Source organism: Corvus cornix, chromosome 2 (genome assembly GCF_000738735.6).
Source record: "Corvus cornix cornix isolate S_Up_H32 chromosome 2, ASM73873v5, whole genome shotgun sequence".
Lineage (NCBI taxonomy): Eukaryota > Metazoa > Chordata > Aves > Passeriformes > Corvidae > Corvus > Corvus cornix.
In genome coordinates this window covers 104,564,316-104,589,449 of record NC_046333.1, presented here as the reverse complement: position 1 = coordinate 104,589,449, position 25,134 = coordinate 104,564,316, and the positions used below count along the sequence as shown (strand labels likewise).

General features: G+C 38.9%; 1 protein-coding gene and 1 long non-coding RNA gene across 5 annotated transcripts in view; one reads left to right on the top strand and one right to left on the bottom strand.

The window, feature by feature from the left end:
* Nucleotides 1-17: 17 nt before the first annotated feature.
* LOC120409732 lies at nt 18-9,564 on the top strand. The gene is made up of 2 exons (XR_005601505.1): nt 18-317; nt 7,343-9,564. It is a non-coding gene; the product is annotated as an uncharacterized LOC120409732 (long non-coding RNA).
* Nucleotides 4,587-25,134, bottom strand: part of MYOM1 (myomesin 1) — an 80,775-nt gene continuing 60,227 nt past the window's right edge. For 3 of the 4 annotated variants that reach the window (XM_019284084.3, XM_019284085.3, XM_019284087.3), the window contains 13 exons: nt 24,894-24,953; nt 24,576-24,643; nt 23,900-24,013; nt 23,249-23,336; nt 22,514-22,552; nt 22,315-22,420; nt 20,319-20,482; nt 18,718-18,754; nt 18,368-18,390; nt 16,753-16,808; nt 11,754-11,969; nt 8,807-8,930; nt 4,587-7,590 (listed from right to left, as the gene is read on the bottom strand). In XM_019284084.3, the coding sequence (XP_019139629.2) occupies nt 7,364-7,590; nt 8,807-8,930; nt 11,754-11,969; nt 16,753-16,808; nt 18,368-18,390; nt 18,718-18,754; nt 20,319-20,482; nt 22,315-22,420; nt 22,514-22,552; nt 23,249-23,336; nt 23,900-24,013; nt 24,576-24,643; nt 24,894-24,953 (1,322 nt within the window). In that variant the 3' untranslated portion in view covers nt 4,587-7,363. Of the gene's footprint in view, nt 7,591-8,806; nt 8,931-11,002; nt 11,970-16,752; nt 16,809-18,367; nt 18,391-18,717; nt 18,755-20,318; nt 20,483-22,314; nt 22,421-22,513; nt 22,553-23,248; nt 23,337-23,899; nt 24,014-24,575; nt 24,644-24,893; nt 24,954-25,134 lie in introns of those variants that run through there. The other variant, XM_010396351.4, reaches the window with a different exon arrangement.

Genomic DNA, 25,134 nt, shown 5'->3' with positions numbered 1-25,134 from the left:
GGAGCGGCGCCGGGTAGGACAGGGAGGGAGGGAGGGGCGTGGCGCGCGCGCGTGCGCGGCCCCGGGAGCACGTACCGCATCCCGGAGCCTCCCGCCGGGAATGGGGCGCGGGGATCCGCTGCGGAGCCCTCTCGGGAGCAGCTGTTCATAGCCGCGGTCTGAACCGGGGCTCAGGATTAGCACCTCGTGACAGCGGGGCGGAAAAGACGCGCTGCCTTCGCGGTGTTTGCCGCTTCGTACGTCTGTCACTGCGTCCTTCTTCTGAAAGTTACCAGCCTACCCACAGGAGGAGGGAAAATGCTTTTTTTCATGTACATGTAAATATCTGTATACATACATCTATATGTTATATCTGTATTACGCCGTAGTCTTTCTATATCTATATACTATAGTCTCAAGATGCGCCAGAGGAGGTTTCAGATGGACATTTGAGGGATTTTTTCACAGAAAGGGTGATTAGGCATTGGAATGGGCTGCCCAGGAAGATGGTGGAGTCACCATCCCTGGAGGTGTTTAAGGAAAAGACTGGACAGTGGCAGTCGCTGCCATTCGTGGTCTAGTTGACACGATGATATTTGGTTGTAGGTTGTACTCGATGATCTCAGAGGTCTTTCCCAACATAATTCAGTTATTCTGTTTTATATATATATTTATATATATATATATGTGTGTGTGTGTGTGTATATATATATGTATATGTGTATATATATATATGTATGTGTATATATATATATATATATAGTAATGAAAGTGTAGAATTGCAAAATCAGAACATGTCCAGCAGGTCGTGGATGCACTTCAGGACAGCAATTTCATTTGCCCATGGCTTTTATGATTCACATGACTGCTTGCTGAAGTTGGTTTGGTGATGTGTTATTCTTTACCTGAGTCACACTATTGCCCAGAGGCCCCAGATGATACTGTGACATAATATGTACTAAACCAGGGTAATAGTCTCACTTCAAACAACTTGCAGCTAAAATAGGGAAAAGAAAAGGAGAAGTAGCATAATTGGAAATACAATTTGGGTTTCACAAATGTGAATTGTGTGTTATCACTACCCATGTTGCCTCTTTATTTTATTGTGCTTCTATTTGTCTACCAACTACTTTTTCATCCACCAATCTGTTGACAAAAGTTTTGTTAAAAGCTGGCTTTGTCCCACTTGGTGTTAGAGGCATTTTAGGTTTTCACATAGGTTTCCTGTAGTTGTCACATAATGAGAAATCAGGCTGGTCAGCAGAGCATTGAGGGCAACTGACAAAAAGACATCCTAGCATGCAAAGTAATATATAGACAAAATTTATTGTGGTAGTCTATGTTTTGCTTGAAAGATGCTTGACAATCTCTTCTTACCAGTCCTACAAAGAGATAAAATCTGTTTATTCATCTGTACCTCCTGGAACAAGCTGCCTAAAAGATTATAGCCAGTGAGTTTGCTTATTTGCAGATAATATATTTAAATCCCTTTGAGCATGGAACTAAACAAATCTATCCCTGCATAAAATGCAGACTGGGTTTTTGAGGAAAGTGATCCATGGAAGGAGTCACAAACACTGAATTACATGGATAGAATGACTATATTATGCGTATGTAAAGAGGAAGGTCAGATTTCACGCCTGCCCATTTTGATGATGTTACCATCATGTCAGGAATTCTGAGTCAATCTTGGAACACTTTCCAGGACTCAGGATACATGGAAGCACCAAAGAGTAATAGAGCAATTTGCCACCCTTCAGCGCAACCATTTTCCAATTGCAGCAGTTTTCTGAAGAGGGCTCCTGTTTGAGTATAACATTTCAATAATAATTACCTAGCCACATTAGCATAACATCTGTTGCAAACACACAGTCTGCAGATCATTTCCCTTCTTTGCTGAGTTCCTTATTTGGCATCTTAGTCTCTCAGTTTGTGAGGGACACCACTTTCAGCAATTGCTCTAACAAGAGTATTTTCATTTGTGTTTCTGTGATCTTATCTTTGCTGGTTGTAACAAGAAGTTATTTTTTTGGTTGAGGGGGTTCTCCTTTTCAACACCAGACAGCCCTGTTCACAGGGAGATAAGAGGTAGGGGCTAAATCTATCATATGTCCTCAAATATTGACATTAAGCTAAATCCTATTATAAAAATAAGCCAGAAAAATCTTTACTTGAAAAGGAGTTTTCTGTTTCAAACCTGGAACAGGTGCTTCTGAGGAAAGAGCCTGTATTTGAAAACGCTATGTCTTCCCTTTAGGTAACATTTACCATTCCAAAATTATCACCTCCAGACAATCAAGGCTACAGAAGTAGACATCTCTGAGTATTCTCCTTTTGTATTCTTTACTCTTTTGCACTTACACATAGGAGATTACAATCAAGCTGTAAAATGGCTTCCATTTTCCATAGCTATATCTATCAAGTGGGATTGTTTCTGTTTTGAGTGTGTGGAGTGGTGTAGATAGGAGCTCTCTACACTGATGCACCATTTGTGGTCCTTGTTGAACCACAACTCACCCACCAGTGGTTAATCCAGGGCCTCCAGGGCACAGGTAACCTGCTACCTCATTTACGTACATTTTGCCTTTTCACCACAAATGTCACTATTGCTTCCCCCACCAGGGGAGGAGAGGTGTGATGAGAGCAGCTGCTTACTGGTGTGCTTATTTTGGTGGAGAGGAAGCAATTTGAAAGTGTGTTACCCACTGCCATATGTAAATCAGTGGCTCTCTGGCTCTTCCAACTGCGGATCGTGTCTGGCAGCAGCAGTGTGTGAGAGAAGTAGCCTGCTTAGGGCTACCTGGACACAAGGCAAAAAAAAGCTGACATTAGTGATGAGGTATTGTTCTGTCATTTTGCCTGTTTGTATGCATACAGCACTCAGAAAGATACCACTCTCTGGAGCAGTCATTTATTCCATACCCACCATCACCCCTGTTCATACTACAGCAGACAGGATATCCTTTTTGGTTTTTTCTACTTTAGTGTTGTTTAGACTCTTATGTCTTACCCTGTAAACCTGTGAGACTCCTTATCTCTGCCTCTTAGTTGTGACCAACACATGTCCCTCAGAAGCATTTTCCATAACTTCTCTGAGATCAGAATGACATTATGACAGGATGTTATGATTTAGTTAAGTTTAGTTTATCTTTTTATTTCCATTTAAGAGTCAAAAAAAAAAAACCAAACAAACAAACAAAACAAAACAAAAAAAAAAAAACAAACCAAAAAGAGGGAAGTTAATAGCAAGGGTTCAGGGCGGTAAGGAGCTGTACCCTGGTCCACCAAAATTTTTAAGCGCACCAATAGTCCCAAAAGTTGATGGGCTTGTGTGTAGAGTTAACATATTTGGTTAAGCCAGCACTTACTTAACTCAGATCAAGTCTCATGTGAGCAGTATTTCTCCATTCTTTGTCAATCAGTAGCAGGTGTTTCCCAAACCATTTTCTGATAATAGATATGATAGGATTTCAGGCCTCTTGTTAAGAAGTCCCTTATCCTTGCCAAAATCACAGCCTAATTAAGCAGGAGGTTTTATTCTGGTCCTGTTAGTGCAAGTGATGAAATGGTAAATGGAAATAACTGTGTCAAATTGGATGGTAGAAGATGCAAGATTGGGAAAGAAGGAAGGAATGGTATTTCATTTGAAAATTTACAGAAGGAGATTGCAGGAAAGAACTCTCGCATAATGAAATGGGAAGTGAGACTAGGGCAAAAGCTGGCAGAAGATTGCACCCAAATCTGGGGCCTTCCTTCCTCTCCATCAGCCCCTCACTGTCTCTCTCATAGTACCTTCATCTCTAGAAGCCCTTGTGAAATGGAGCAGGTTTTTCTAACATTTTTTTCTTTGCAGCTTGTGTTGCTCTTTTCCATGGACAACATTTTGCTTCAGTTCTTAAAACCTAGTGTCCTTTTAGCAAGACAAAAACAAACAAACAAACGAAAAAAAACGGTGGGGAAAGACTTGTTGCAGGTGTCTGTCTGATCTGTGTAAGTGCAGATTAAATGGAATCTCATTTGTGCATTCACCTTATAGTTGCTGTTCAAGGACAAAGAGCAGAAGTGCACTCTGTGCTAGTTTAAGGATGATCTCAGTTTGCAGCTAGCTGCTTCAAAGATTACGGCTTAATGTATTACCAAATTATGTCTGTCAGTCTCAGAGCACAGACAGATCTTCCTCAATAATTGGCTAACAAATCCAGAAGAATTCAAGGACAGCTGGATTCTCGGTGCCTTTAATACAGTGGAAGCCAAAGCCTATTTTTCTCATCCCTTTTCATCTTCAAAAATCATCCTTTCTGGTTTTAGAAGGTGATTAGATAATATAGCTTATTGCAACACTTTCCCTTACTGTTAAATACAGTTATTATAACATGAGAACATGAATTTCTAGAAGAGTTATAAATTTGAATATAAAGAGTAATATGTGCTGAAATGGAACATGTAGGTGAGAAATAAGAAAATAAAGAGAATTGGTGCTTCAGATAAACATTGCGTCCAGTGCCTGAATTTAAATGTAGTCAAATGATTCTGTGTGTTTGATAGGAGATCCTGTTGCTACAGAAGTAATTTGCATTCTATCATTATGTAATGCACAGAGACTGAAACAATTTTTCATACTTATAATGGAGAATAGAATATAAATAATACATTTAAAATGCAAGAAAGAAATTATTCCACTGTGGTAATCATAAGCTTTAGTATACTCAACAATTCTGTTAATATTAACTTTGGACATTTTGTGATACATTTGTGAACCACTACAGCTTAAATAATCAAAATAAGAACAGAGGGGTAATCTTTGATATGTTTATCACATTATTGTGCATACTACACTATACTTCTGGATAGCAAATACAGTCCTGTAGAACAATACTGATGTGCCTCCATTTCCAGCTTTATGAGGAACCATCCAAATATAACAAAAAAAATCCCCAAACTCTAATGCATTTTAGTTTAAAATTTTAAAGCTATGTCCAGTAGGTTTTAATTGAAATATCAGGAAAATAATGATTTTTCTTGCAGCAAAAAGCTCAGACCTGATTCTGCTACAATGACACAAAAGAGAGATCTGCTATTGGCTTCACAGTGAGAAAAATGGGCTTTGTAATCTGAGACTTGGGACATTTTTAGAACGTTCTTCTGAGATCTAGCTTGATTTCTATTAAAACTAATGAAAAGACCCCTGTGGCATTTTGCAGGAATTGGATCAGGCTCTCAGTGGTACAGTCCGTTCTATATATAACTTACTCGCTGCCGTTGGTGTTTGTGGCAGACAGGCTCCCAACGCGAAGGAGCTCTGAGGGGTGATGGATCTTTGCAGATGTAAGGCAGCTTGAAATAATTGCCATAGCAAGGGGGAGTTGTGGGAAACAACCTGCAGCTTTGCACTGCTTTTGGAGGTCCACACTCTGTAACTCTGGCAGAGTGATAGAATTGCACATCTCTAGGTATTTCTCATTTTCTGTAGTAGTTGCATGAGAAACGACATGCACTGGGGTGTCCTACCATGGAAGTGCTCCTTACTGCATTTCTCTGTGGCACCTACGCTTACATCCTTCACTGCTGGGCTGTAATATGTAAGTTTAGAAAAAGATGTGATGCAGAACTGAGTCAAGCTCAATGTCAAACAGTACCTAAGTGTAGTTGGATGATTTTAGTTGTAGTTCAGTCTGCATTTAAGTTTCTCCCAACACCATTTTGTGTAGAACTCAGTATTTTGATTTCTATAATTTTTTCTCTGTTGCATCCTACGTCCTTCTGTCACTCACTATGGACCATCCAAGTTGTTTAAATCCTTTACATTGTTTACAGAAACATTATTACTCTACTTGCCTACATATAAGTGTTCTATCCAGTATTTCATCCAGCAGGAAAATTTCTGTTGATTTTAAAAAGAGTTGAATAGAGTCCTGTTGGAACTCTACTGGAATGAAATTAATTTCTTCTCATCAGGGATATCAGTGTCTTGACTTCTACACATTCATATGCTATTGAGACTTTTTGCTTTCTCATGCTAGCAGTTCTATAAGGATGGATTGGAAACTCGTATTTCTTGTGTTTTCAGTATTTCCACATTCGTCATAGATCCAACACCTAGAAATACCAGTGGAATTCAGTAACCTTTCATCAATAATCTATCTGGAAAAAGACAATACAATATGATTGAGCCTTCTTAGAGTTGAAATCAATAAGAATATTTTCCTAGTAATTAAAATATCTTATTTTAATTTCTTATGTCTTATAACTTCTGGTCACTTTAAAGTTGAACTCAGCTTGCACAGCAACAAAATAAATTCTGACCTTTATTTTAATTGGGTTTTTTTTCAGCTTGAACTCTGCTTCTTCCATGGTATCTAAGCATTTGCAAATGAGTCATATTTTCCTATATCCTTGGTACATAAACACGTGAGTGAACACAGTAATAAACGTGAATGAGCACAGCAATGATTTAATGCAGAGATTCTTGGCTTGCATTTATTCCTTGCTTACATGACCATGAAGCTACAGTCTCTTATAAGAAACCAGTGGATATGATGCTAGTGAGTGGAAGAAGGGATAGTCTTGGACTGAGCCGCTGAGGAAGAAGAGCGGTGGGTTTATCAGAAATCTGAGTACTGTAGCAAAAATTGGGGAGGAAAATGAGCATGTGAGGCAGCTGATACTTCATGGGTTAATGCTATATACACAGTAACTCATGAAGGCTTTAAGGGAATTAATGAAGTGGAGAGAACTGAAAAGAAGTCAAGTGGCTCTTGGTGATAAAAAATGGCCGGATGTCATCCTGGTTCACCTGATGAAACAGGTTTGCATGAAAGAAACTTGGATCAAAAGAAAACCACTTATGCTCCCCCTGCATCCATAGGAGATGGTTCTGTTTCTGGAGATCTTCCACTGTGGCCAGACTGGTCATGGTGAAAAGTAGAGCCTACATGTCGTGAAGAGGGCTGTATATATAATTTCCTTGAAAAAGTAAGGCAGCATCTGCCTCAAGCTGTGATGGCCTAGAAATATTGATTAACACATCCATGTAACTGATACCAACATTCCTTTACACTGCAGTAAATATGTCAGTTCTGGACAAGATTTGCTCTAATGAACTCTGCTTATAATGGACTTATTTTAGTAATTAAATTCACATTGACAGTATATGCATCATTATTCAGATACTTAGAAATTCCTGCCGTGCAATTATCTGGTACTGAGACATAAGTGCCCATCTACTATGCATTTAAATTTAAAGTTAGGAAGTATTACAAATGTTACAGAAAAACCGCCACTAATAAACTTTTGTGTTAAAATATTATCATTAATATATTGCTCATGAAATCTCAGGTTGAATTTATTATTCTGTTCATTACAGGATCACATTCTTCATTGAAGTTCAGTGGGGTTTACCCAAGGCTGCTTCTTCTGGTAGTTTCTTTCCCTGCCTATCCAAGCCTTCTGTGGGTTGAGGAACCTTTTCTGCTACTCCTGCCTTTCCATCAGTCTTCTTTGCTGCTTGCTGGTTGCTTTTTGTATCCTTTTCCTTTTCCACAGGGGGCATTTCATTTGGATCAGGTGTCTCTTCTGTAGCAATAATTTCTTCTACGTGTGGCTTAATAAAATCTGATTTAGGAGAAGTAATCAAATTTCTGAGTAATCTTAAGTAACAATATTTACTGTGCTCAGCAACATTTCTTTCACATTAGTTATGACGTTATCATGTTCTTTTCCTCTTTCCCTACCCATATAAAGAGATTCAGTATCACATATAACATTACTACTTCTTATGGAACCAAAACCAAGCCCAAGTCTTTATGGCCTCTAATTAAAATGATTAAGATGTAGATACTGGAAAACATTTACAGGTACAGAAATAATTGTTTCCACTTAAGTCACCTAATTTACAGGATTGCTCAGAAAAGTCTACCATACCAGAAAGGCAAGAGATGAAGGAAATGCTGTAAAATATTTGTTCTTGCCTTAGGAGCAAAAAGGTGGGGGGGGGGGGGGGGGGAAGTATAAAATGTTCTGTCAGAAATGATATAACATGTATGCAAAGAAAAAGTACTTAGGCAAAAATATGTAAAACATGTTATGATATTGTTGGAATTAAAGACTAATTTGGAGTTAAAATGCTCTATATGAGAGAGTTGTAATTGGGAAGAGTAAATCAGTGTCGAAGTAGTAATTATAGTAAGAGTCCAAAAGAACAGTAAAATAATATACAAGTAATATACAAGAAAGCTGAGTCACCAGAGAGCTTTTAATTTTCTACCCTTTCTCTAAATGAGACAAAAAATGGTCGCTTATAATTCCAACTTTACCATTCCATGTGGACATAAAAGTAAGAGAGAATAATTGATGAATCTCAAGTAGTGGCTAAACAGTCAGGGTTTTCTAAAACCCCTAGGCATTTGGCGTCCTTGAATCAGCAAGGCCTTATTTTTGGTGAAATATCAAACATCTAGCTGCTGCAATGAGTCTCACTTTGGAAAATAACACCATCTGTGTATGTACACATGCTTACAAAGTCTTCCCTCTGCATTCAGAAATTTAAAAGGATTTATTATGACTTAAAAAGCTTTCATCAGCCAGATTAGTCAAGGTGACAACTTGCAGTGGAAGTAGAAAAGGTGGTTTAAAAATATTGATTTAAGTCTCTCTCACTTAGGCCTAACCTGGTAATTCATACTTTGTATCTGTTGTTGATTGAAGTGTGCTTACTATAAACTTGATTGATTGGGACCTATGAAATCTTGATTGGCACAGACAATTAACTCCATAACAATTTAACAATTTTTTCATTGGAATAGAAGACTGTAACAGTGAAAGCACTCACCTTTCTTTTCCCCTTCCTTCTGTTTGCTTGCTGTCATTGCTTTTTTCTTTTTAGATACAGTTTTATTATTTTGATTGTGTCCTTGGACTGTATCAGTCTGCCCTGACACAGGCATCACAATCACCTGAAGCAAAGCAAGAACAAAACGTGCACAAGCAAGGCATGTGGATGCATCACAAAGTCAGGCTGAAATCACCATAACTGAATCCCTGGAAGCAACACCTTTTGAAGCAGCTACTACTCTAACTTTCAGGGACACATACATCTGCCAAAGCAAAAAAAAAGTAGTATCCAGCCTGGGAGGTGACCCATGTGTATTCCCTGGCAGTTCTGCCAAAAGGAGGGAGGCAGGAGGACAGATTTTTCAAAATAAAGTGGTAGAAATAAACTGTTGCCAAAATGCAATCATTATTAAAAATAATACTAAGTAATAAACACCAGTTATTGCAAAGAGCGAGTCATATTCTTGTTTGCACTCTGGAGGATGGAAGAGCTGTGACACTGTTATTTGTAAGTTATATGTCGTGGGACAAATCTGGAGTGACCTGCATATCATCCTTGAATTGGCTTCATGTCCTACTACGAAAAATTATAAAATAATTTTTGCATTAGTTCTTTGAACTCGGGAAGCTTGCTGTATCTCAAATTTCAGATCTTCTCATGATTATATTTTGAAATTCAAAAATTAAGCCTTGTTACTTTGTTTTACTCAGCTGCTGTGATAATAATAAATAATCTGAACTTTTTTTTGTAACAGATATTGATTCATTAAAGGACATAATTACACACTTAGGCCTTAAAAATGCAATAATGTCATCAATTTTGATACTTGAGTGTTAAATATTTTAGGAGATAACACTGTGTGAGCACATATGCTGTTCATGTGAAACACCAAAACCACATTGATTTTGCATAATTTCATGTTAAAAATCCCTGTGATGTGAAATCTCTTCGGGAAGAAAGAGAAATTTATACCAGATAAACGTAACATGTTCCTTGAAACTAGTGGTACTATTAGTGCAGGCACATGCTAAAGTTAGGCACATGCTAACATGTTTTGGTAGTTCATAAAACTGATCTAAATATGGATTATTTTTATAAGACTAAGATATTAATCATTAGCCCTTTCTAGAAACTGATTTTAAAAAAAGAAATTGGTAAAATCGGCATTTTCACCATTGGTAACTGTGTTGAATCTATTTTTACCTGAACCATTAAGAATTCCCTCATGCTTCCACTTCTCCTTTAACATCAGCTGGCAATAAACCTCATATGGCAAGAGTTTAAGTGAGTGTTAACTGTACAACACTTAGTAGTGGCATCCTCACAGAAATGCCAGTACTGCACCAAAGTGAGTGCCTGGGACTGCAGCACTCTTTCTGCAGTCACAGTAGCTAGAAAAAACAAGAAAGAGTATGTGAAAGGTGCACACAGATCATGCTTGGACTGAAAATATATGTGTTAGTTCTTCAGATTTTGATGTGAAGAATTGTGGTGTTGTGAGACTAGTAATGAAAACATTTATTGACATGGAACATTGCTCTCCTAAGTAGCAATTGGGCTGATAACTGCTTCTGATCCTATCCTATACGTATAGCATCACATGTATATATCATACATATGTCCAGCATGTTCTGTTGCTTTTCCTCAGCTGATATAATCAGTGGCATTGTAAAATGGCAGACATGGAGTTTTTAATCTATGTAAAGTGCATTCAAAGATCTGGACAAATGTTTCTTTGTTACATTTTTGTGTAACCAAAAAAAACCCACTTTTTTTTCTGTGTAACAGCGAAGATTCTTTTTGTAGCTTTAAAAGATCTTGATAAAATATGTTATTTCTGAATCTCCAGTGTTAAGTTTGGATGAAATTCACTGACTTTTCTATCTAACAAAATATTTACATATCACCCTTAAATCACAATTCATGCCTTTGGTGCGTTGAAAAACATAAGACTACTTCTGTGACAGAATTTGCATAAATACCTTGTTGAGTTGAGAGGAGAAGTAGTGAAGGTCTGGACAGAGAGGTGTGAGGAGATGCCATTGTGTTTTTGTTGCAAACAGCAAAGTGAAGATTAACAGGGATCTAAAGGGAAGCTGGAGGTAATTACAGTGGTGAAAGCATGAAGACACTAGGACACTGTGCACGACTACTGGAGCTGTGACTAATAAAACAAGACACAGTGAAACAAGCTTGTGATGGAAGGAAAGAAGTGAATTCAGTTTATTTGTGAACATAGAGCAGAGTTCATACACTTTTACAGACACACACAATTATTAGTGTCCTGGCCTCCTAAGCCTTATTTTCATTTGTGTTACAGTACTGTTACCCTGTTTGGGCAGATTAAACAATATTTAGGGATGTAAATGACACCCATATTAAGGCCTCACTAAATTAACACAGCAATAAAAAGGGGCCTTAACACAGACAAAAACCAGCAGTAATTTCTCTGTGATCTAACACATTCCATCTATGCTACTTTACCAAAGCTGGAACAAATCCTAACTGCTGCTCAAAAACACCCCGATCATTTTTGATCTTTCCATCTACCTCATTAGTTGCTTCTAATGAAACAATTTTTGACCCTTTCCTTCCATATGCTCCAGGAAGAGGGTGAAATGGTGTGTTTACAGACAGCAAGCACTTGGCCTTGCTTAAGATGCTACAGTTAGTTTCTGTGAAATTAGCAGTAAGAAAACATTTAGGAAAGGCCCTGTTTACCCTGGCATAAATAAGTATATTAGAAGAAAACGTGAAGTAAATGGAAAAATCCAAGGCTGCCTGCTAAAGCAGAAAGCCATTTACACACATGGATTATTGTCAGCCTAACATCCAAAATGTCCTCTGTACTTCTGTCTTCTAGTCTTAAATTTACGCTTTCATTTTATCTTACTGCTTTTTCTCTTGCTCAGACTCTCTCTTCCTCAGGTATGTACACACTTACAGTGACGTCGCTGGTCTCTGTACCGTACTTGTTCTTCACCACAATGCTGTATTTCCCAGAGTCTTGTGTGGACACAGCAGAAATGGAAAAGCTGACATTTTTTCCAGATTCAAACTTCAGGATGCAATTGGCATCGGATACAAATGATTTTTCATTCTTCAGCCATGAGACCTCTGGGGTGGGATCTCCCCAGACAGTGCAAGAAAGATTAAGTGCCTGTAGAAAAAGTACAAAGGAATCATGAGTCAGTAAATACTTGCTGTGTTTTCTGATGCCTGACTCTCCAAATATTCCAGCTCCCCATTTAGCTGCCTGCTTTAATAAAAGGATGCATACCATCATGAGTAATCAATAATTTATGTCACTCTATCATAAAGGAAAAGAAGGAACTCGGTTAATTCAAAAATGCCATTAAAACCTTTCAATATTTTATGGACCTTCTTCTCTCATAATCACTAGTAGATGCATATTTCTTAATACAAAATTAGATACTATCTGCTTTTGTGTGTTAGACCTGAAATAAGATTTTAATGAACTGACAGATGGTTTTGTTCACATTAAACTCACTATATATATATATATATCCCATAAGTAAAGAAAGTGTGCCTGCTTTTTAAATAACTAGGAACAAAGTGGCCTGGAATATTTTGTTTAATTTTGAATCCTTTTAAACTATGCCCTGACAGCTCTTCTAACAGACTTGAAGCATTTTACGCACTCCTATAAAACTATTTTTAACTGAAATCAATACAGGCTTTACTCATTCTTTGGTGTTCATGTAAGTATTTCCCTTTGATGTTAGTACTGTTCCTAAGGACTGAATTCAGTCTCATCAGACTGCAAGAAGTATCTTCACTCTTAGAGAATCATATTGATGGAGACGTCACTGGCAGCTGCTTCTACCTTCAGTGGGCTGGTGAATCTCTTGAGTACACTTTGTACAGGCCTTCTTTTTTTCTTTTCAGCTAAGAAATTAATTTTTGGGAGATACTTATACATAAAAATGATCCCCTCCTCCAGTCACTGTGCTATGGCAATCTTCTCAAAAGTGTTTGCAAAAGTGAGTATCACGTAGAGAGTCAAATGTGAAAAAAGTTCACATGACAATTCAGTGGTACATAGGCCTTTCTCTGGAGATTTATTTGGGAAGAAATTTATTTATATGTAAGTACTGGATAGTACACTGGTCTAAATTTAAAATGCCATTCAAAGGGGAATCTAACTGGACTGGAAATTGAAGAACTTTTACTGCAAAGAAAATGGTCTTCAGTGGTTTATTAGGAATAGTGATAAATAAGTGATAAATAAGGAATAGACAAGCTTTCACTTGAGAGGAATCAAGTATCTTTTCCATTTTGTTTAAAGACTCTTTCTAAAAATGTGACAAAAATAAGGGCAACTGAAAAGCACTCACATGGTTAGCCCTATAGGCTGTCAAGATAAATATCCACAGTGAGAAATCTGTTTAACTGGCTACCTTCCCTTCAACTCTCTGCTTCTTATCTGGTAGTGTGATAGTGGAAGATGGGACAGAAGAGAGATGCCTGGAAGGCTGTTGAAATGAGCAGATAGAAAAATTGATACCTCTATAAAAGTGAAACTTGTTGATATCTGTGAGAACAAAATAAAAAATAAATCCCACATGCCCAACCTGAGGACCAAAATGAGAACAAAAGGGAAGGGGAAGTTTTTCCTCCATCAGGAACACATAATTCTTAGTAGTGAAGGAAGGGCAGATTCCAAGTACAAGGTGGTTATGACATGGTGGAAATAGCCTCTATCTGATTTCCTGCCGCCACCTACAGCTGGTGAACATGTGGGGCTGTTGACTTCCTTCTCTCATAGCCCACTGGTGTCAATGTGGCTTTGATTGCCATATCAGTCCATCTTTTTGAAAAACAAGTGGAAAACAAGAGGTTTTACATTTCCCCCTCCTCCTTATCCCTCTGGATACAAGCATGCTCTCAGCCTTAGCCAGGCAATGCGTGTGGGCCCCTTCAGGTGCTTGGTATTTCTTTATTGTCTTCTGATTCTCTAGCAACCAAGAGATCAGCACCAAGTGGCCCCAGCTGCCACTCCACCACAGTGCTCATGAGCTGATGTCCATGTCCAAACAGCTCCATTAGTGGCATCATTCAAAGCTGGGGTGTTTGAAGTCGTATCATACTCCATAATTCAAAGAGACTCAGGCAGCAGTGATGATTCTTTTCTTTTTCTAAAGCATTCCTTAAAATAGCTACATTTTCCTTAACCTTGTATCACTAGCTCCTGTTTGACTTGAGTGATTCTCTTGATGTTCCCAACTCCTTCTATTTGTTTTCCAGCTACTAATGTGCAGAGATGTGTCTTATTATTCACTATGCAGATGGTAGTATCTTTGGTTTTCTAGAAGGTAATTCCATAGCCAAGGGGAAGTGGTTGCTCACTGTGACTGCACCTATCTGTTTTGGATTTCTGTCCTTTGGGCAAGAGATTGTCTTTGCTCATGTATGTATTTATTACTCACTGAAACCCTTGATTATAATACTGTGTTCAACTGGAAATCCTTATGGTAAAAAAATGTGTCCTGTGCTCCTGGGCCCAGGGCATTGGGGCATGGGCACTTGGGGCAACCAGCAGCTGGAAGTACAGACCCTTTGTGCCCCTCACTATCTCTTTGCCTTTTACTGCAGATTATCATGAGTAGGGTAGTACAGGTGGCAGAGATAAATGTGTCATTGTTTTTTGAGTATTGCCATTCCTCTTTTGTATTAGCACAGAGTCACAGTCGTGGATGGCTTGGTGAGTGGATTGAAGCAGCTCAGTCAAGGAAACCTGCTCCCTTATTCCAGCCTATCTGTGAGGATCTACACCCCTGGCAGAAGGGTAGAATAGTGAGTTAGTGGGAAGAAGGATGTTATATGTTGCTTCTATGCCTGAAAGTGCCTGTCAGAATCCTAAGCCTCTTCACTCATTTACAGGCCTTCATTAAAAGATCCACTTAGGTTAAGTTGGCCAGCTGGACGTGAAACTTGTGCTAGCATTCTCTGTCAGGTCAGATTCCTCCCTAATGTGAACTGACACTTAGCCTTTTCCAATTATACCACACTGCTGAGGAGCATTTATGTCTATCAGTGGAAGCCTCTTAGGCCATCTGGAACACTATTTGATTAATACTCGGTAAACACTGGTTCATTCGTTCTCACCCATACCCTTCAGCTCACACGTGAAAAACGAATAAATAGCATCACAGTCACAATGTTAAGTTTAAATTTGAGATATGCATATGCTTGGAAGTTCAGTCTCGGGATACCAGTCTGTTCATGTAAGTCTGTGGTTATGATGGCACCAGTATTCACAATCAAAGCTTGCAATTGCCAGACCTCTGCTACCTCATTTGCTGTTTTACAAAATCCTCAATGATTGTGCAATTTGCATGAGTTACACAACAGAGAATTGCATTCCCCTCTGTCCAGCATATATGCAAACAATAGACAGCTGAGCCAACACCACCCAAACCAGCTCTGTTTTCCCCAGTAACTCTCTGTCCTACTCAAAATGATCCTCTACTGAATCAAGAAACGTAAGGTCAAGGATATTTGTCTTGAGTTCTGGGAGTATTTCAGTCATTTATTCAAACGTTACGAATGTCCTTGCTCTCAAGGACAACATGTGTCTGGGTAAGATTTTGCAACTCATTTTTTACAAACTCTTTTTATAAACACTACACATTTTGCTTCAGTGAACTCATACACACGTTCATATCAACTCTCTTTTGGCTGAAAGCTTAAAACTGGTAATCATTTACACCCTGTTTACACCCTGCCAAAACATTCTGAGAATCAAGCCTCCAAGCACTGATTAGCTGAGAATCTGCTAATTCATTCTGTTCCTTGGTGTCTTCTACCTACAGTTACAATGCTCACAGGAGTGCTTCTTACTTTATAGCATTTCTCAAACTGCTAAATCTGTTAAAGAATTTTATTTTGTAATGGCAAGATACTTGATTTTCCCAGAACTGCTGCAGTCAACTATCTGTTGGCTATATCTCACATTGTTAAGCATTTCAGAACAAGACTTTAGATTCTTAACACTTCTGCTGAGCTTATAATCAAATTATTTTAACCCAGCTGACCTACTGCCAGATAAAGCCAGAAATACCAGGAAGCTGCCTTACTGTAGTTGTCACATTACAGGATTTCAGTGACATTCACATGCCCTATTTCACTGTTCACACACACTGTGAAGAGGAATTGCCTCGTGGCAGAGCAGCAGGAAGAGCAGGCACTTCTTGGTCTCAGTACTATTAAACAGCAAGTTGTAGAAGCAATGTGCTGGGAAAAGGCTGTGAAAATTGAGAACTGACTTTCTGGTCATCTGTTCCATGCTCAAGCATCGATGTCTCTCTGGGAGTGCCTTACCATAATCTTTCAGCTAAACTCTCCTAATATAACCCACTATAACACCAGTGACTTATTTTGACTTCCTTCTCCTTTACCCTGATGAAGTAGATGAATTTTTCTCCTATTGTCTGGATGAGAATTGAGTTACTGTAGTTTACTACTTTTTCACTATTTAAAAGCCAGCCTCTGCAGGTATGACTACCATGACACATTGCAAGGAAGTTAACTGTAAAAGGCGTAGAAAGACTGGCTCTCATGTAAAAAAAAAAAAAAAAGAATTACACTTCCCTGATGCCCTGTTACAAGAAAAAAATCTAACTGTGAAACCTGTGCATGAATTTTTAAAGAGATGGTTATATAAGGAGTTTTAGTCCCGACTCACATTGTCATCTCACTTTTATCTAATTCTTAAGAAGAGACACTGCCCTGAATATATAAACCCATCTGTGCAAGTCCATTGAATTATGTACAGAAGGCAGGGGATGAATAAATAATGTAGCAGATTTTAAATATGGCATCTTAAAAAAAAAAAAAAAGAAAAGGTGAATGTTTTCCCATCACTGAAAGGCATTCAAGCTGTTGGGATGTTGTGTAAAGCTTCAGTTAATTTACTGTACCTTGCCCTCTTGGATGGTGACAACATCGGGCAAACCTCCAAGTACCCGTGCACGATCTGGAAACAAAAAAGAGTAATTTTCTTTAGTGTCTCAAAATCAACTGCGTGCCGGATTCAGATTCTCTTCTAGTTCTTTCCTTTTTTCTTATTTATGTACTTGTCTCTGATATCTGTGCTAGCAGAGAACTATCCAGCATTTTTAGCACACCATTTGGACTTAAAAAAAATGTTGAATTCACAGCAAAAGATGTGTTAATAGCTGGTGTCAATCACTTAAAGAGAGGAATTAAAAGTACATGTGCTGTGTCCTGCAGATTTAGACATCAATTCAGTTTTAATTCTGAGTGCATGAAAAATATTTACGTTTTTGAGATCTGGTGCTCAATTTTTTTACTGTGATAAACGAAAAACATTGGGTATCCAAAGGGAAATGAATGACACCTGGTAAAATTCTGGAAATTGGCTTTTGATCTAAAGACAGACTTCAGTCTCAGTGGCAACAGTGAAGTTCCACCACTTATATGTATCTATGTGTTAATGAGAATGATAGCTGCTTGATCTAGTTTTAAACTCAAGAGTCCCATAGAAATCTTAGACAAATACAAATAAGCCAATCACACGCAGGCTTTAGTGCACTTAATCTGGAATATGGATTTTGTTCGTTACATGTCTGGGTGGAGCCTGGCAGAGGAAGGAAATGACTGTACAGAATGTTCCCCTCTAATGTGTTCGGTAAAAGATGTGCTCTGGAGCACAGAAATAACAACCTTAGGAGACCAGGAAAGGGACTGTGTTATGTCAGTTAACATGCCAGCGCCTTACGGATAGTCCAGGGTCAGAAATTAAAGGTCAGGGCAGTCACTGACCCCTTTGCGCTGTCTCAGCTGGGACTCGTTCAGGTTACCGCTCATATCCAAGCCCTGCTCTACCTCTCCACACATTTTTCTCAAATAACTTTTCAAATGCCAGTTCTGCCCACATTTTTATACAGGTCTGAAAGTCATTTGCAGTGGAACAATTCATTTTTCCATGGGTTCTTTTGTAAATAGGGAGGATCATGAGTTTAATAATTCAAGTTGAAGTCTAATAACTTGCTCCTTAAGTAGTTAATACATATTTCTGTCTTAGTTGCTCTGTTGGAATTGACATACAGGCAAAAGTATGAGGAGATTCGAAGCAATTTAAAAGCTACTGTTGCTTTCTTACCCATTTCTGTAAGTAATGCAGAGTCATTTGACATTTTAGAGCATTCAAATATAGCCAAATTATTTTCTCCATCTTTGAAAACAAAGGGATTTTTGTGCAGAGAACATGCATGAGAGATCCCAGAAATAAAGTTAATTTTTAGAGAAGGCTAACTGGTATTGAGAACAGGAGCTTAGATGAGAAAAATCAACCCAACCTGTAAGAATAATATGATTAGCTGCAAAGTGCACTAATGTTAAATCAACAAAGGGTCACTTATTTCTCCTTGGTGTAAGGACGAACTCATTTTAGGATGAGTACATGCATATATACATGCATACATGCCCTCTCCCAACACACAACATTCCTGGAGAGGAAGAAAAGCTTCATAAACAGTTTATTGCAACCATTGTCAAAGAAGGCCCACTTACTTTTCTCTGCAATCGCAGCTTGTCTGGAGTTGAAAGAAACAAAGGGAAAGTCCAATTTCAGTTAAGGTTTACTTACAGTGATTGAAAAATATGTTATCTTTTTAACTGCCTTTAATCCATTAAGGAAAATCTCTCTCATTGCTTGGCAGTACTGCTTTTTCTTTGCTACCTGACTGTTACATAAGAGTTGCACCAAAGAAGTCACATGCAAAACTCCTACGGGCTTCTGTATGACTAGGACTTGTTTCATCTCCAGTTTCATCTATAGTTATCTCCAGCACAAAACAAACAAAAAATACTGTTATTATTTTATGGCTGCAATTATTGTATTTAGATGACATAATACTTACTTTAGTCTCTGGAACTCAGCAAAGGCTTCATCAAATGCTTTGTAAAGAGGAAAAAAGTAGGTTTAGAGATAAATCATCACGCAAGTTTAAATTTAAAATGAGTGAGTAGATTTAAAATGTGGATGTAATAAATTTAAATTGTAAAATTTAAAATGGCTGCATGCATGTGTATTGTACAAACTCTAAAATGCTGAATGGTTCAACTGATAAAGGCCATCTGGTATATGGCAGCTATCATATATACATATGAATGCATAAACAAACTTTTTTTCTTCTAGATGTCAGGCTTTAAGACAAAGAGAGAGCAATAAAATAGTAGGCTGAAGTAATTTCACAAAATAGAGGAAGAAATGCACAATACATCACCTAAATGAGAGATTACGGCAGTGACCTCTGAAGCTTTTAATATTATACATCCCTATCTAAAATTTTTTTGAGCATGCACAGCCAGTATATGTATATTTATTTATAGATTATGTACATGGACAAGTGAAGTTCTCCTGTATTCTTCCTGTTGCCCCAGCAAAGCACACTGGGTCACCTTGCACACCCCCACTTCTGAGACCACTGGTTTATAGAATACAAGAGATATGATTTTCCAAGCATTTTGCACATCTGCTTGAAGCACTACACTGATGGCTACAAGCAAACCAAACAACAAATTGCTGTCTCCTTTGTAAATTCAGGCTAAGCTGCCATCATGGGGGAGGCCAACCTCTCCTGCTTTGAAAGGGAAGAAGAAATGTCTTTTCCTAGAAAGTGGAGATAGAGTACAGAAGGAGCAGCGTGGAGATGATTATAATGTTATCTCCCTTATACAGAGCTTGCAAAAAAAGAGTGAAGCTTTAGGAACGGGAAAGAGCAGTTTGGAAGGAGTTAATCTGTTCTCTAGGATCTGAAAGGTCTCTCAGAGTAAAAGCTTCCAATGGTCAATCCAAATTGTTCCCCTAACAGTCCTTCCTCATGCTGATGAAAGGTCTTGGCATCTCTGAAGAATAAGGAGTTTTATTACACCCATCAAAGAAATGTGGTAGGAAAGTATCAGAACAAACTTGTTCCTCACTTCCTCCTTCAAATATTCCTCGGAAGAGAGACACAGAGAAGGCATTCAGTGCTACAACTCATTTAAAACTGCCAATCAATGCCAGCAACACAAGCGGTTTTGTAAAATAGCTCAGAAACTGGGCTGGCATCTCAGTAGGCAGACAATAAGTGGGTATTTGGAATAGGAAAAAGCTGTTTGTATCTTATGACCTGAGAGCACATATTGGGGAAAACAAATGGCATGGATTGGGGAGAACAAATCAGAGAATCACAGAGTACACTGAGTTGGAAGGAACCCACAAGGATCATTGAGTCCAACTCCCAATCCCACACAGCACCATCCCCAAGAGTTACATTGTGTGCCTGAGAGTATTGTCCAAAAATGCTTCTTAACTCTATCAGGCTTGGTGGACGCAGTCCCTACAAAAAATGCCAGACTGGTGGGTGCACACACCCAATGGGCGACAGGTTTGTATCAAGATCCTGCTGTGGATGCTCCTACACTACCCCAGCATACTGCCCACATGGTGATGATGGTAGCAGAGGGAATGGCCTACCTTGTCCAGAAAGATCCACTGTCTTTTTGTGTGTTGTGTTGCCATCAAAGAGTTCCATTATGTATCTGCCTTTGTCCTGTGGAGTCGGCTCATTGATCTGCAACCAGATCTGCTCCCCGGTGACACCAGTCCTCATTCGGTCTGTGAACTTAATCTGGGTATCACTGAAAAGTACAAAACAATGTTACCTTTTCATTTTACTGGAGTATAAAAAGGATTTGCTCACGTTGAGTCACTGAGCACATCTGGAGTTACTAAATGATTTCCAAGATGCTATGGTATGCCACCATATTGTGAAACCTTTGAAGTCAAATCCTTGCAAGAGTTGTGAGCCAGCTGGCAGAATCGGTGGGACAGCCTTTCCCTGTTCAAGGTCCGGCTATCCTCACAGCTTGCAGAAAAATTACGCATCTCAGTCTACGACCTGAGCCGTGGAAAAGCTGTACAAGTCTTAAAGTCAGATCTCTGATGGGTAGCCCAGGCATCTACAATTGTTGCTCTTCTCTTTTTAGCATAGGTTTATTTCTGCTTGGGCAAAAGAAAACCATACAGGGCTGTAGATACAGATCTACAAAAAAACCCCACTTTTGATACAAATGGTATTTGCCCAGTTGGAATGATTTCTGATGCTCTGCTATGTTTGGAATTTAAAACCACTTTGACATAAGTATATCTCCTTCCATAAAAAAAATTCAAAAAACCAAACAAAAAACCCCCCCCCCAAACCAAAAAAAAACCGGAAAAATCAATTTCTTAGCTTCCTAGCTAAGCAGTTAATTTCCCTGGATGAGGCAAAAGATATTTGTCAAAAACCTACTCATTTCCGTGTTATCTTTAAACTGATAACTTTGAATGCACTGGAGGGAAAAAACCTATTTTTTTTCCAGATTAATTTGACATGCTTCAAGACGAAACAGGTTTCTAAAAATGAAATGGAGAAAAGAGAGATAGAAAGGGGGAAAAAACCCCCGGGATACTTCATATTCTCTTGCACTTATTTGAAATACTTAGGACTTTTGATGATACCAGGTCAAAATGGGTGGCAAGAAACAAGAACGCCTCAAGCTGCTTTCTTTTCTCTGACAGGGTGCTGCTTAACATTACTGTCAATAATTACAGCAAGCCTGGTACAGCACGTCCTGGGTATTCTGTGCCTCATTTATATGAGTTTTATTGAAAGATCAGTAATTCAGATTCCATCATACGGACTAACTACTATCATGTCCACAGGAAGTGAAACAGCAGGGATAGAAATAATAGATTTGAGGTGATCTAAGTTGTTTACTTCTCTTGTTTACTTCTCTGGATTTTCCAGTGCAAGCTGTTTGTGCTGGCTGAGAACTCAAAGCTGTCTCATGGATTTGGATGTGCAAGTCCAATTAATTTTATGGGGAGCTGGATATTCAAATTCTTTTTATAAATCTCAGTTCTTCTGTCTGTCTTGGTTAGGTTTGTAGTGCTTGCAGCAGGGGTTGTCTGGATTTTACTGCCCTGGGCACGCGCTGGAATTTGCTTTGCCTCCTAAAAATGAAGCCATGCATTAAGAGGATATGCCTGCTTGCCCCAGTTCCACTGAATTGTGGCTTCTAGACAAGAAGACCTCCAGGGTAGGTATCTCTGAACCCATGGTGCTGGCCTCTTTTGAAGCTTGATGGTCTCTTGGGTTATATTTGCATCACTCCTTAAAACTGAGTCAGGAAAAGATGCAGCTCCCACTGGGGAGGTAGGAAGTGCTCTGAAGCAGTACAATCCTGCTGGCATCCTGTGGCATGGGACTGTCTTTCATGAGAGAACCTACAGGAGGGCCTGGATCCACCACACCTGACTCTTGTGCTGGATTCATGTGAATGTAATTGACTGAAACAAACCCATACGAGATAAGGACTCATGAGAGAGGAGAGGAAACCTGGGGTTCACTTCTCTCACATATCCGGGTTCTTTCTGAATCTATAAAAACAAAATTGCACTGGGTTTTGCAAAGCTCTTGTATACTTACTTGTGCAACCAGCCTACTCTCAAATCTTCCACATAATAAGTAACATAGGAGTACAGTCTGATACCCTCAGCTGTGCTCTGGATTTTCAGGTCTGTTGCAGATAAAGCTGAAAGAAGAGCACATGGTTTTATGCAGCCATACAGCCATTCATTGAGTGCCACAATGAGTCATTCATTTGAAAAAAGAATTAAGTGCTTACCAATCCTTCTGCATACTTCATTCATCAGATCTGCAAAAGCTGTAGAAATAAAATCCAGAGACTAAGACTCTGTGTCTGCAGTTCAAGCACAGTCAATAGTAGGACAAGTACTGGCTCTGAAATATTCTCCCCAGAAGGTTTGAAAAACCAATCTCTGAAAAAGCTACCTTTTCAAGCATACTAGAAATCTGAGTAATGCAGAAATGTAGCCTGTTATTTCACAGTTTCCAGACTTTAAGTGCAGCCTTGATGAATACTGCTGCAGCTGAACAAAACTATATTTTATTTTTTTTTTTGTAAATGACTCTATTCAGCTGGAATGCTAACCTGTCTATATACATTCTAATGGATATGAGTGAAATGTTAAGAATATAGTAATCACAATAAGTGGAAAGGCCCCTAAGTAATTGGCAAAACATAATAAAAATCTTCTTAAATGAGATAGTTCTGTAATGTTTTTCTGTACTTGTAGCCTTATTGATGGACCCCTGAGAAAATCTGCTATCATTTTTAGCATTAGTCACTCTATGCTCCCAAAATTATACAGAATCCAGATGCAATAAGCTGTATTCAAATGTTACTTGAACTGAATAATCTCAGTTTTTCTAATCATATGATCTTGTATGCATGAGGAACAAAGCCACAGGAAGGCAATGTGTGCAGATGCCTGTATTACCCTGAACCAACTTCAGTCAGGCTATCTGCTGGTGTGGCTGACCGCAGCCAGACTCTGACCTGTGTCCTTGAGCTTTAGCTCACTGGAATCCTTTCCTCTGTCGTCCTTCAGTATGACTTCGTAAGTGCCAGCATCTTTCTTAGAAAACTGCAATATTGTAACAATAAAACCAGTTTTCAGAACAGGTACGGTAGAAAAATCTAGATTTTACTTCTGATCCCAGCTGATATCCCGTCCCTGTCCCCAGGGAGGTACCCGGTGCCTGGGGCTGCCCCGGTGCCCCCCAGCTGCCCTGCTCCTGACTGGGGTGGTGGGATGGGCTTTGGCAGGAGGTCCTACCCCAAATTTGCTGCAAGGCTGGATATGGACCAGGCCCCTCTGGTGACTCTGAGACCCTGGTGACTCTGAAAGCCTGAGTGACAAGCATTTTCCAAATGCTATTCAGAATGGAAATGTGGTCTCAATCTGTTGCTAAACTGACATGCAAAGGAAGTGACAAGCTTATTATCTCTTCTATCATCATTTCCTGAAAATCTGAACAAGCAGCTACAGAGAGACATTTGCTTCTGCTAAAACACAGACGCCTTGTGAGCTTTTCCATTTTTAAAACCCACTTCCTTTTTCAATTGTTCTGCTGGAGTACCAGATTAGATCATATAATTAATCTGAACGCTAACTTCAGCTGAGGGCTAATGAAGATAGTCACTCACCTCTGAGATCAGCAGAGTACACACGCCATCCTTAAAGTCATGTTCTTCATCTACCATTATCTCCCTGTCATCTTTGTACCACACAATGTGTGTTTCCTTCTTAATATTAGCCACCTAAGATGGATGAAAACCACATTGCAATTATTCTCTTCATCTGAGCAGGGGAACTCGGTGTTGCATGGGTTAGCTTGTTCTTTGGGTTAGCTTGTTCAGGTCTCTCACAAAAGAACAGCAAGCTTTACAACCTGATGGCAGTGAGCAACAGCAGGCCTCCATTTTAAAATGAGGGAGGCAAGAGGGGAAAACAACAGGGATGCAAACAGAGAGAAAAGGAGGGCACGGAATGAGTTGATCCTGCCCAGGGAATTTCTATGTGCATAAACAGGCCAAAAATGAGTAAATCCCTGGATTTACAAAGACTGTAACTTTCAGGTGCCTTTCTCTGAGTGGGTGGCTGATAGACCTGAAGAAAGAAATTCAAGCTATTTTCCAGCATATTTTGTTACACGCAATGAGCTGTTGCCTCAGCAGGATTAACCTTCAGAGGCTCTGTCACTGTCCAACATGCAGCTGGGAGTACAAAAGCAAAGGGTATGTTTTTAGTCCCTTCCCATCCTCACCATCAAGGTAGTGGTAGGTCAGTGTACTCTGAACATTATACTCAGTTGCCCCTTACCTTACATTTCAACATCACATTACACTCATCGGTAACTTCCCATCCCAGTTTATCCACGAAATGAGGACCTGTTTGAAATTACAGGTATGTTTTTAAAGGTCACATTAATGGTATTCGTGATGCAAAATGAAAGACAGATGTGTTTTACTTGAAAAGAATACTGTTATATTTTAATGTGGTTTCATTTTTCCTATTTCTGCTTCAGAAGTAACCATGTAACACCAAAAAAACATGTATTTCAAATGAACATATATAAATATAAACAAACTCTTAACAGACTAACACATATGTGATTCTTATAAGTATTCATATTATCACCTTGTTTCCTGTGCCACTCTTTTCTCTGGAAATCTGCTTCATCCCGTAGCTTCTTGAATACTAGGAATTAAAACCAGTAAGAAATACAAGGTTAAACTTCATGTGCTGTTTGTACAGTGCTGAATGTAACTGTAACAGTTCAGTCTAATGCTGTCCCTTGGATGTCAGTGAGAATCTGGCCATAGGATCAGGTTTTCACTGAACATTCCAGAGTGTCAGAAGCTGATTATGGCTAACTCAG